Raw genomic sequence first — 13,336 nt, forward strand, 5'->3', positions numbered from 1 at the left:
CTATCATTGACACACGCCGTAATAAATAGTAAAAGTGGGGTTGGCTAAGATTTTAAATTTTTCCTGTAAAGTATGAAAACAAATCTATAATTTCACATATCGCCGACATTCGTCGGTCTTCTTCTTATTTTTGTAGAAGTGGTTTTCCTTAGGTAGTGCCATAACTGGTACATGCACCCTAATTGAATATTTTTCATTGTGCATTTTTTTTTTTGAATTTTTTTTTCACAAATATGTATAAAGAAATTCAAAAAAAAAATGCAAAAAGCAAGCCCATGAATCGTATTACATATAACTGTGTAAAGCATTACTTACATTTATTTTTTTTAATTTCCCTTTACGTACGTAATGTGTACTAATAAAATCACAATTATTGTTTTTTTAGCATCACACATACTGAGGAAGGATCCACCGCCGCTGAAGTGTGCACGGTTCTTGCTAGCAGCATGTTCGAAATGAATGAAATGGTGAGCTATAGAATAATACATTTATTTTTTGTCAGGACACGTGGAAATGTGCTTCGCGACAAGAATATGAACAAGATGTTTTTCAAGCTAACGGTGGTGGGTTTCGTCACAGAACGGTTTCGTGCTCTTCCATTGACAGGTCAACCGATCATTTTCAAGGATGGCAGAAAATCACTTCAAGCAATAAATGATACGGGATACGAATAATCCAAGATAGCCTTGTTCTTGCAGTAGCATGATGTCGACGCCTCACACCGTGCTCGTATCACAGAACAATTAAAGCATCTGATGCACGCTTTATCGCGTGATGACCCGTTATCGGATCATGTTACAAGTCATGATAAATCGTATTCATCACATTGTTTGCCACTTATGCACCCGTAAGCCGCATTCATGATTCGAAATGATACGTTCATAAGCATATCTGGAAGTTGAATCACCAAGAATGCTCAAAAATGAATGAAATCACTAATTTATCATTTCGACTTCATGATAACGATCGCATCGCGCCCGCACATGCCGAGCGAATCATTCTTCTCGGACCGAAGTTGGTTATGATGCTTGACGACAAAATGTTATCGTTGTTGCTATGATCGCGCGATTCCGTTCGACCGCGACACATTCGAAATCTGATCATGATCACTAGATTTCCATCCTTGATCATTTTCAATGTTACATCCACCGCCTACTCGGCAAGTCTACCCAAGAAACCAGAAGTTCGGATGAAATAGCATGTTTGGGCTTAGCTATTCGAAGGAAGATGAATAGCATTCTATTCAGATCAGTTAATTAACCGAACATGAGTTCACACGAAGTACACTTGTGTCGTTAAGAGGAACGCTATTCTGTTTAAAAATAAGCTTCGGAAAAATCGAGGAAAAAAAATGCGCTTTGTCCTCAAAAGTAATTTATTAGTAAGACACAGTAGGGCATATTTTTATTATCGTACAAAAAAGGGCCGAAGGGTCTCAGATTTTCATGGATTTTTTTCCACAGGCAGGGCACATATGAACAAAAAAAAAATGAGAAAAATTCGAGGTCGACTATTTTCCCGGAAAACTTAGGTGGAAATTTTTGGTTTTCCCCTGACACTACTTACTTTGAAAAATCATAACTCAAAAACGAAACATCGTAGAAACAAAGTTTTTTATTAGAAAATGAAAAAAAAATTCTCAGGATTCAAAAAATTTTGAACTGGAAAAAGTTTTCCACAAAATTTTCCACAGTTGAGAAAATTTGTAAAGAAAAGACGGAAAAACTATACCCGAACTCGTGGAAAATTTACGAAAAAATATTTTTGAGAAGGTTATTTTATAAGCTTTAATCGCTGAAATTTTTAGAATGCAATTTATTTTTTTGATTTTCGGTTATGGTCAATTTTGTTGAAAAATGCCCCAATGTGCCATAAAAGCCTTTTTTTTTTTGAAAAATCATAACTCAAGAACGAAGCATCGTAGAAGCTAAGTTTGTTTATGAAAACATAAAGCAAATTTTCTCAGGAATTCAAAAAAAAATATGAAATGGAGAAAGATTTCCACAAAATTTTCCACCGTCGAGAAAATTCACAAAGAAAAGCCGGAAAAACTATGTCCGAACTCGCGCGAAAATTTTTCAAAAAAATAATTTTGAGATGGTAATTTTATAAGCTTTGATCGCTGAAATTTTTGGAATGTACTTTTTTTTTCGTTACTGAGTTATCGCCAATTTTGTCAAAATGATCATGTAAGCCTATATTATATGGTTATTTTTCTCTAAATTTCCCATAACTCAGGAACGAAAACAAGGTGCATTCCAAAAATTTCAGCGATCAAAGCTTATGAAATTACCGTCTCAAAAATACTTTTTTGAAAATTTTCCGCGAGTTCAGACCAGGGTTGTTAACGTTAATCAACGATTAACGCCGTTAACGTTAATTTTCGTCCGAATCAACGTCAACGGCGTTGCGTTAATTTTCTAGCCAGTTAACGTTAACGCCAACGGAATGCGTTAAATTAACGTCAACGAATGCCGTTAATTTTGGCGTTAATTGATGTGATATGCTTTGTGATCTGTGTGACACTTGTGGTTTTTTTTTTCAATTTTTGGGTAGATTATTATTTGTGTTTGACAAGATTTTTTTTTTTCATTACTCACTAGCAGGAATTTTTTTTTGGAACTTGTGCGCCGGCATTTGACCAACAGTGTCATAATTGAAAGACGAGGAACATTGAGTTCACTAAGCCTGAAAATTTTTGACAGCACAGCGGGGTCGACTCTCAACAACTTCTACTCAGAGATGCATTACCAAAATGCGCTGATATTTTATTTTCTTTGATTTCTTACATGAATTTCCATTTAAAGTGATGCATATGCATATAGGGTGACAATGGGTATTATCGGCAGGTTTGTTCTCTTCGTCATGGGGGGTTTTTGAAACTTGGCCATATAATTCAGCTTAGTTGGGAAGGATTTGAGACCAACTCTGAGTTCAACAGGTTTCAAAAAAACCCCAAAGACGAAGAGAACAAAACGGCCGAGAATAGGTAATTTCCCCTACTTAATGCACAAGCTCATATTTTTGCAACTTCATCGCGAAAACTAGTTGCAATAAATTAAACAAATATTTAGCTGGGTAGAAGTTGTTGAGAGTCGACCCCGCTGTGGTGTCAAAATTCGCTGCCCAAGTGAACTTCCAGCGGGCGGTGCACTCGTCTATATCGTCCACGTCAAGAACCTGCAAAATGCTTTGCCGACTTACTCAGGAAGTGTGAGTTTATGCTTCGGAAGGAAGTAATGGTGTTGGTGCATTATGCACCTTCAGCTGTGAAACTGAGCGCGCTTGTTATGCAATTGCAATATTAATATACACCCAGCGCGCTCATTTTTGGGACTGGAAGTGCCCAAAGCGCTCTAATTTCGTCCATGACTATCCCCCGGTGTTTTTAGGCTATCCACATGTTGTTTGTGGACAATTATATAACGTGACTCATCTTAAGTAGCTATGGTCCACTGCACGAATTTATGCTGGCCTGCTTACTCTCACAGAAAATTTGACGTTTGAGAGGTGCCGACACCGCTCAAACGTCAAATTTCGTGTGAGAGTAAGCAGGCCAGAATAAATTCTTGCAGTAATCCATTGAGTTGATCACAGTAGCCATCCATGCAAATGTCAAAAATTTCAATCTCATTATCTCATGGTCCTGATTACTTAGAGAGTTGGTGTCTTCGGCAAAATTGTATGGCTGGTCAAGCACTTATCGATAATAAGACTTATGTTTCCAAATTCCACCGCTAGGCGGTGCTAGTGAGCTAACAAATTTTGTTTTCCATATATATCAGGAAAATTTGCAAAAAATTGCAACTAGCGCCGCCTAGCTGCAGAAACTGGAACCAAACGATAATTATTCTGAAAGCCCTTGATCTACCAAACAATTTTGCCGAAGACACCATCTTTCTAAAAAATTAGAATGCTGAGATATGTGAAATGTAAAATTTGTACGCTCTCTAGCGCTGCCTAGCGGTGAAATTACGAATCATACGGCCCATACTCTGAAAGCCCTTGACCAGCTGAACAACTTTGCCGAAGAAACCAACTCTCTAAGTAATCAGAATCCTGAGATATATGGGATGGAAATTTTGTCAGTGTTGCATCTGCTTGTCTAAGATATCACATAAATCACAGACAAATAGATGTGACACTAACGAAATTTCAATCTGATCTATCTCATGATCCTGATTACTTAGAGAGTTGGTGTCTTCGGCTAAGTTGTTTGGCTGGTCAAGGACTAACCGATAATAAGACTTAAGATTCAAAATTCCACCGCTAGGCGGCGCTAGAGAGCAAACAAATTTTAAATTTCGCATATCTCAGTATCCTGATTTTGTAGAAAGATGGTGTCTTCGGCAAAATTGTTTGGTAGATCAAGGGCTTTCAGAATAATTACCGGTTGGTTCCAGTTTCTGCAGCTAGGCGGCGCTAGTTGCAATTTTTTGCAAATTTTCCTGATATATATGGAAAACAAAATTTGTTAGCTCACTAGCACCGCCTAGCGGTGGAATTTGGAAACATAAGTCTAATTATCGATTAATGCTTGACCAGCCATATTGTGCATCCTAGCTTAATCACTCAGATGCTGCTGATCTGAGTCAGCCGCCATAAGATTGCGCCCGTTTGGTTTGTACACGGCGGCTGACAGCTCCACCCGGCGGCTGCAAAACAGTTTTAGCCAAGGTGCACACCGTGTACAAATCATACGTGCGCGGTCTGGCGCGATCTGAGGCTGCGCGTTTCAAACGCAGCTTGCTGAGAATCTAAGATAAGCGCGACAATACAACTTTGCCGAAGACACCAACTCTCTAAGTAATCAGGATCATGAGATATATGAGATTGAAATTTTTGACATTTGCATGGATGGCTACTGTGATCAACTCAATGGATTACTGCAAGAATTTATTCTGGCCTGCTTACTCTCACACGAAATTTGACGTTTGAGCGGTGTCGGCACCTCTCAAACGTCAAATTTTCTGTGATAGTAAGCAGGCCAGCATAAATTACACTAGTTTACAGCATTTTTGAACTCGGTAAGCTGATGATCATTTTTGGTGTAGAATCATGCCCTGAATTCGAAAACGCGAAAGAAAAAAATTACAGTAGAGCGGAATTTTTTTCGACTTTCCATACAAGGTTGATGATTTGAAATCGATTTTTGTTCCAATTTTAAGCAAAGTCACTCACTTCAAACATCTCATTCTCCGTAATCAATGCTCCGATTGATCTAAAATTTTTACTGTAACTCGCCTACATATGATATGTCAAATAAACGTCGAGAGAGAATTTTTAAGTTGGTTTTTTCTTATTGAAAAAAATACATTTCTTCTAAAATTTTTGGGAATTTTGCAAAAATTTAAGAAGATCGTCCCTAAAACTCGCCAATATCTTGAGTTTCATCAATCTGACGCAAAACCTGTATTCAGATGATCGAATGGTATTGTATTCAGCTTTTAACTTATGGAAAAAGATTTAAAATTGGTTTAACAAAACGCAATATATTTGAATTTTAGTAAATTACATATTTTGAAAAATTGTAAAACTCGATATTGAGCTAAAACTCAAAAACTGTTCTACTTAAATTTTTTTGAGGGTCGGTTTCGAAATCAGCACTAAATTGTGCTTCAAAAATGTTGGTCGTTGACAGAAGTTCACGACTTTCGTTTTATTTTGTAAACTTGTGTTATTATCGGTTAGTCCTTGACCAGCCATACAACTTTGCCGAATACACCAACTCTCTAAGTAATCAGGATCATGAGATATATGAGATTGAAATATCGTTAGTGTCACATCTATTGGTCTGTGATTTATGTGACATCTTAGACAAGCAGATGAAACATTGACAAAATTTCCATCTCATATATCTCAGGATACTGATTACTTAGAGAATTGAATTGAGAACAATCTGAATTATGCGATTTTGCACACCTTTCCGATAAATTTACCAAAATTTTTGGTTGGACCCAAGTAGATTCACTTAAATGTACAGTCTAGTATCAATTAAACATGTACTACAATTAACGAAAAATTAACGGAGTCGTTAACGTTAAATCAACGCTCCGCGTTAACGTTAACGTTGATCAACGCTTCCAAAAAATCAACGGAAGAATCGTTGATCGTTACAATTAACGTTAACGAATTAACGAAACGGCGTTAATCGTTGATTAACGTTAACAACCCTGGTTCAGACATAGTCCGAATGAACTATATTTAAGCTTAAGAGGCACGCAAACGTTCAACATGAGTACGGTTAATATTTGATTGAACACTGCTCAAAAGTGCAACGTAAGTTCTTTCTGAACTTGTTTTCGACTTTAATGTCGTTTGAAAGAGAAGTCACACGCTTCTACATATACTTTCAAGTTCATAAACAATACATGAGTAACTTTTTGGAGAATCAAGTTCGACGAAGCCAGAATTGAACCAAATTTATACTTCTGAGTCCGCGCTTCAAGTGAAATCCGAACTTTTGGTTGCTTGGGTAGACTACCACACTAACTTTTGAAACTGTTTTGTTAGCAGCCCGTAGTGATACTCCTAGTTGGTAGGGATCACCTTTAGCTAAAAAATTTAATTTATTTAGCGATTTCAATTATTAGAATAACGAATTTGCACTCACAATTATTCAGTTTTCTTCTTTCTTGTCCTTTAGGTTTGTGGATTCTGAAATACAATTAGCCCTATAGAACTAAGTATATTTAACTATTTATGCGAAGTATGCACTTCAAACGGAATCGCTCAAGTAATTTTCGTTCAGTGCATTAGTTTTCTGTGACCTCTCACATACTCACTCTAGGATTAAGAAATTAAGTTTTAAGAAGATTTAACAAATTATTGAGGATATTAAACAAATAAAAATGCTATCAAAACAACAGACTTTCTTTTATCGTTCAATCTCCATCAGTTTGCATCGTCGGTTGTCCCAAAATTGCACATGGTCTAAAAGCTTGGGGGCTCACCCTGCAAATGATAGCTAAGGGTGTTAGAAACAAACTTTTGTCTGACGGCAACTTTCAGAAATGACGTTTATAGGTCGCCCCGGCGAGATTTTTGAAAAATGGCCATTTTTGGTAATAAATTTCATACAAATATTTTTTACCGTACAAAATTTGGCAATACCCACTATTTTTATATTTTTTACAGCTTGATATGGATCCAAACTACTTGGGAAAAATAATTAACGACATGTTTTGAAGTTAACTTTTTGATACTGAATTTTTAAATTTACTAAAATTTGTCATTTTTTGATATACTGCGCATTTTACCTTTTACCATAAGTATCTGAATCTAATTCTAATTTAAAACAATTTCCATAAAAAGATAGGAAATTTTATGAGGAAAAACTTTGCCGAAGACAGCATTGCGTTTTTTCTATCCGTTTTGGAGTTATTTACGATTTACTATTTGGTGAAATTTGAATTTTTTGGTATTTTTCTAAAAATGTCACATAAGAACTTCTTAAAAACACATACAAAGTAAAAAATCACGTATGCTCAACAAGTTTTTGTCTTGACTGTGTTATGGAATTATGGCGGCATCATTTATTGAATTTTTGTTTCCGTTGGCAAATCCATTTTCTTTGATATAGAAAGGTACCGTAAAACGGGGTATCATTGATCAGCGGGGTAACATTGATCGTCTTGACCGACCTCATGAAATGTTCAAACAAGCATTTTACATTGAATCCGTTTCTACTATCGAATGGTATATCGTGATCTGCTATTATTCAGCTATCGAATGACATGTAATACACGATAATTGAATTTCATAAACAATGAAATAAATCGATTTTTCCATAAGTGTGTTTCGTAACGCAATGAGATACATTGTCAAAAAATCATGCATGGCATGAATACTAGATACAATATGAGGTTCGAAATCACTGTGTTACTTCAATATGATATCCTAGAGTTAGATTTAATCACCGAAACTTTTATGAGAATACTATTTTTCAATAAAATATGCGATTTATTAAAAGTAGGTTATCAATTCAATCAAATTCATTAAGCCATTGCCTACCTTTAGGCGTTATTCGCGGATTGGAGGATTTTAATCCTAAAATAACTCAAAAAGTACAAAACAAAGTAAGAATTTGAACAGCATATTCGAAATCAGCGACCCTGAATTTAGTAAGTAAGGGTATTTTCAACACAAACGAGTATTGATCTCTGACATGATCAATGTTACCCCAAATCAACAAAATCAAAAATTAGGTTAAAAAGCCTATTTAAACATGATTTAAAGTTTTATAATACTTTTTCGAGTAGCTTAACACATACTCAGAGGACCAGTACCTGTTTTAAAAATATAAAACATGTAATGTTTGCTTTAACAAAAGAATTATTCAAGAAAGATCAAAAATTCTGATCAATGTTACCCCGGATTACGGTACCTACTAGCGAGAAACTTTATCACAGGTACCATTTTGAGATGCCTCAGTAGGCCATGGCATTTTTAACGGTGATGTACTGACAATGGTTTATACGCGCATAATACACAATCAAACGCACGGCACATTTTCTATATTATTTAGAAGGCGATACATTCCGCAAAACATGCCGCTTTTGTTTTTCAAAATGATGTTGTTCAAATCGTTCAAAGACATGAATAAAACGTCCTAGTAGTCCCTATCATTTTGATCAACATATAGGATGATAAAAATGACGTCACTTGTTTACGTCCAAAACTGTTGTTTACCAATAATAGCCTACCTTGGCTTATTACAGGGGATACTCAAAATAACTGGGACAGGTAAAATTTTCACTTTTCAAAAAATGTTAAAATCGCTGTAACTTTTCGAAAAGCGCATCAAACATTCTCAAATTTTTACTGTAAGTTCATCAACTAGTTGTGTATCAGTGATCAAAATTTGGGAAGGATCGGGCCATTCTACACAAAGTTATAAAGGTTCTAGGAAAAGGTATAATTTTCCGATAGCCAATTTTGAGCTGTTATATCTCCGGATTCAATGAACCGAATGCATTGAAATTTTGATCATTTATGACTCATATAATGAGCTATTAAAAACATTTGACTAAACTTAAAATTCTTCACACGAAAGAAAATTATTTCGATTAGATTATTTTTCTAATTTAACACCAATTATCGAAAACTTCATCATCGTTTCAAAGTTCGAGATAGTAATTATAGTTCATTTAAATTCCCTTCTAATTGAATTGAATATATAACCAATAATGAATAAGCAACCAAATAGCCTTCATTAAATTGAAAAAGTAATGGGATGCATATGAAAAATAGATAAATTTACTGAAGAAACATGGGATAAATGAAATCGCCATAACTTTTTTTCTTATAAATAATTTCAAATTAAGTCAACTGTTTTTCAAAGTTCATTATGTAAGTCATAAATGAACAAAATTTCATTGCATGCGGTTCATTGAATCCAGAGATATAGCAGCTCAAAATTGGCTATCGGATAGTTATACCTTTTTCTAGAACCTTTATAACTTTGTGTAGAATGACCCAATCCTTCCCAAATTTTTACCACTAATACACAACTAGTTGATGAGCTTACAGTAAAAATTTGAGAATATTTGATGCCTTTTTCGAAAAGTTACAGCGAGTTGAACATTTTTTGAAAAGTGAAAATTTTGCCTGTTCCAGTTATTTTGAGTATCCCTTGCCGCGTGTGTGTTATGGTAATCAAATTGTTCTAACCTTGGATAACATTACGTTAACTCGCTCATCCCACCCGTTTCAATTTGCCTCGGTGTATCTTATTTTCGGTGTTGATAAGATAGTTCAAGTCAGTAAATGTAAAAAAGACATGCTCTGGAATGTCTTAAATTAGAACTTTGTATCTAAAAATTGGTGTTCTTACGTAAGATGTTCGTAATCGCGATTTGTATTTGGTATGGATCAACGTATTCGCCTTTATTCACTTTGCCACTGTTTACTGGGCTGTTTCACTGGTCCAGGACTCATACGTCTTCACATAGAAAAATAATTGAAAATATCGACAGGAAAGTAAGATAAACGCGAAAATATGGCTCAACATTTTGTGGAGAATATCTTTAAAAATTAATAGGCAGTTCTAAGCTTGTAAAGCCAAGAGAGCTAGCTTATTAAGAAAACTTTGCTATATAATTTCTATATGAAGGGATTGAATAACAAAAAATAAAAACCTCTTAATGATGTCACCATAATTCCATAACACAATCAGGACAAAAACTTGTTGAGCATACGTGATTTACTTGTACCTATGTGTTTTTGAGAAGTTCTTATGTGACATTTTTAGAAAAATACCTAAAAATTCAAATTTCACCAAATAGTAAATCGTAAATAACTCCAAAACGGATAGAAAAAACGCAATGCTGTCTTCGGCAAAGTTTTTCCTCATAAAATTTCCTATCTTTTTATGGGAATTGTTTTAAATTAGCATTAGGTTCAGATACTTTTTATGATGGGTAAAATGCACAGTATATCGAAAAATGACAAATTTCAGTAAATTAAAAAAATCAGTATCAAAAAGTTACCTGCAAAACATGTCGTTAATTATTTTTCCCAAGAAGTTTGGATCCATATCAAGCTGTAAAAAATATAAAAATAGTGGGTATTGCCAATTTTTATACGGTAAAAAATATTTGTATGAAATCTATTACGAAAAATGGCCATTTTTCAAAAATCTCGCCGGGGCGACCTCTAAACGTCATGTCTGAAAGTTGCCGTCATACAAAAGTTTGTTTCTAACACCCTTAGCTATCATTTGCAGGGTGAGCCCCCAAGCTTTTCGACCATGTCCAATTTTTGGACAACCTAATCGTCATCGATATTTGAACTCAACGCAGTGACATTCGACTTGTATGGCAATTGACACCACCGCATACCCTATTGTAATTCCTGGTGGTAGCTCGCCGAGGGGTACTCGTTGTTACACCAATCCTTCATACACTCCCAATCAAAGGTTTGGGGTCACCCCCTCAAAAATATGTAATTTTTTTAGGCCCATATCTCCCCAAATTTGCATCCAATTTCAAAACCTCAGGTCTCATTCAAAAGATAATAAGTCAACGTATCTTTAAACATGGTAAGGTAAAACTTATACAGAAGTATTTGTATGTAAGCTTAACCTAAAGTTGCCAAATTTCCTTAAAAATAAATACAAACATACGGCAATATCGCTGGAAAGTGAGTCGACTAAATTTTAAGATGAGAGTGGTTATATATTTTTTTTAGCTTTCAACTGCTTTTTACCAAACTTGGCTAAAAAATCTTGTAAAAAAGTTATTAAGTAAATTAACTCTTGATGTCAAAAGTTTGATGTCATTTTCGTAAAACATGGACAAGTGATTCGATGTTTTAAATACATGGAGTTTGGCCATCAGGCGAAAAATTGTAAGGACCCCGACAGGTCCGGACGATACTGGAGTTGGGGGGGGGGGAAACGGCCACGTTGTTCGGGACTGCACGAGCCAACTCAAGTGCATGCTGTGTAAGCCGGAGGACAGAAACGACCATAAGACGGGATGCTTTAAGTGTCAGGCCTATAAAAAGTAAGGGTATGCGGTATACCGAATTGTTTCGCCAATGACACCTCGAAACGAAATTCCGCGGAATTCCACGGAATTCAACTAGGCGAAATTTTATTTTTTAAATTTCGTTTCGTTTCGTCAAATTCTAAAAATTTCGCCTCTAAAAAATACATTCTGACGAAATAAAACGGAATTCCGCGGAATTGCTTAAAAATTTCGGAAACCAATGTATAGTACAATATGTCCATCTTAGGAAAATCTTGCACATCTAAAGTTACTTAAAATATCTCGAGTATACGCTATGTATTGGACCTGCCATAAAATCAATGTACAGTATCGGACAATAAAATTGCACCAAAGCCGGTTTCCCATGCAAACTAGCCAACTTTAGATTGCCATTGCTCAGTTATTTCTCAACCAACAATTCAATTTTCCGTGACGAACTACAAAGCATTTCAATTTTTAAAAACTATTGAAAAAGTTCATTGATAGCTATTGATACAAAAGTTACAGATAAGTTGAAATTTGACAATAAAAATGAACCAAGTCAAACAAAAATATTGCAAAAAATGCAGAAGTCAAATCATGTTGGTCTCTTAAGCAAATTTATTCGTCATAACACAAGAAACATATTTGCCGAAGACACCATAATGATATGACGTATCCATTTTTTGCTGTAACATTTTTTGTCTTGGTACATTTTTATTGTCAAAATTCAACATATCTGTAACTTTTGTACCAATAGCTAACACCGAACTTTTTCAATAGTTTTTAAAAATTGAAATGTTTTGTAGTTCGTCACAGAAAAATGGAAACAACTTCCTTACCTTACCGATCAGGCTAAGGCCGGGGTGGCCTCTGCTGTACATAGTAGCCTCCTCCATTCCACTCGGTCCATGGCTGTTTGTCTCCAGTTCCGCACTCTGCGTAGGGTCCGCAGATCATCCTCCACTTGGTCGACCCACCTAGCTCGCTGCGCTCCACATCTTCTTGTACCGGTCGGATGACTCTCGAGAACCATTTTAGTCGGGTTGCTGTCCGACATCCTGATGACGTGACCCGCCCACCGTAGCCTCCCGATTTTCGCGGTATGGACGATGGTTGGTTCTCCCAGCAGCTGATGCAGCACGTGGTTCATTCGCCTTCTCCAAGTCCCGTCTTCCATCTGCACTCCGCCGTAGATGGTACGCAACACCTTCCGTTCGAAAACTCCAAGGGCGCGTTGGTCCTCTGCACGTAGGGTCCATGTTTCGTGCCCATAGAGGACGACGGGTCTAATCAACGTTTTGTAGATGGTTAACTTCGTGTTACGGCGAACTTTATTCGTTCGTAGAGCTCTGCGGAGTCCAAAGTAGGCACGATTTCTTGCCACAATGCGCCTCTGAATTTCTCTGCTGGTGTCGTTGTCGGCGGTCACCAGTGAGCCCAAGTACACGAATTCTTCAACCGCCTAGATTTCATCACCGTCGATAGAAACTGGGGGTGGCGGGCGCGTTGATTCCTCCCTAGAGCCCTTTGCCATCATGTACTTCGTCTTCGACACATTAATGACTAATCCGATTCGCCTGGCTTCATTCTTTAGTCGGATGTACGTTTCCGCCATCGTCTCAAATTTGCGAGCTATAATATCAACATCGTCGGCGAAAGCAAGCAGCTGAACGGACTTCGTGAAAATCGTACCACTCGTGTTTATCCCCGCTCTCCTTATCACACCCTCCAAAGCAATACAAGCGTAACTAATAGATGTTGTTACATTTTTGATGCGGTGTATGGTTCTGTAAAGAACTATTTATTAAAAAGACATTTACACTGTCTTCAGCCAAAGGCTGCACAGACTGCACATTACTAAC

The 13,336-nt window shown here is 36.3% G+C and overlaps 1 protein-coding gene across 4 annotated transcripts in view; it reads left to right on the forward strand.

The window, feature by feature from the left end:
* LOC115256531 (uncharacterized) overlaps positions 1 to 13,336 on the forward strand; it is a 111,838-nt gene that overhangs the window by 67,135 nt on the left and 31,367 nt on the right. For all 4 annotated transcript variants that reach the window (XM_062844666.1, XM_062844663.1, XM_062844664.1 and 1 more), the window contains one exon: positions 386 to 467. In XM_062844666.1, the coding sequence (XP_062700650.1) occupies positions 447 to 467 (21 nt within the window). In that variant the 5' untranslated portion in view covers positions 386 to 446. The remainder of the gene's footprint in view (positions 1 to 385; positions 468 to 13,336) is intronic.

The sequence above is a fragment of the Aedes albopictus genome, chromosome 1, assembly GCF_035046485.1.
Source record: "Aedes albopictus strain Foshan chromosome 1, AalbF5, whole genome shotgun sequence".
NCBI classification, from domain to species: domain Eukaryota; kingdom Metazoa; phylum Arthropoda; class Insecta; order Diptera; family Culicidae; genus Aedes; species Aedes albopictus.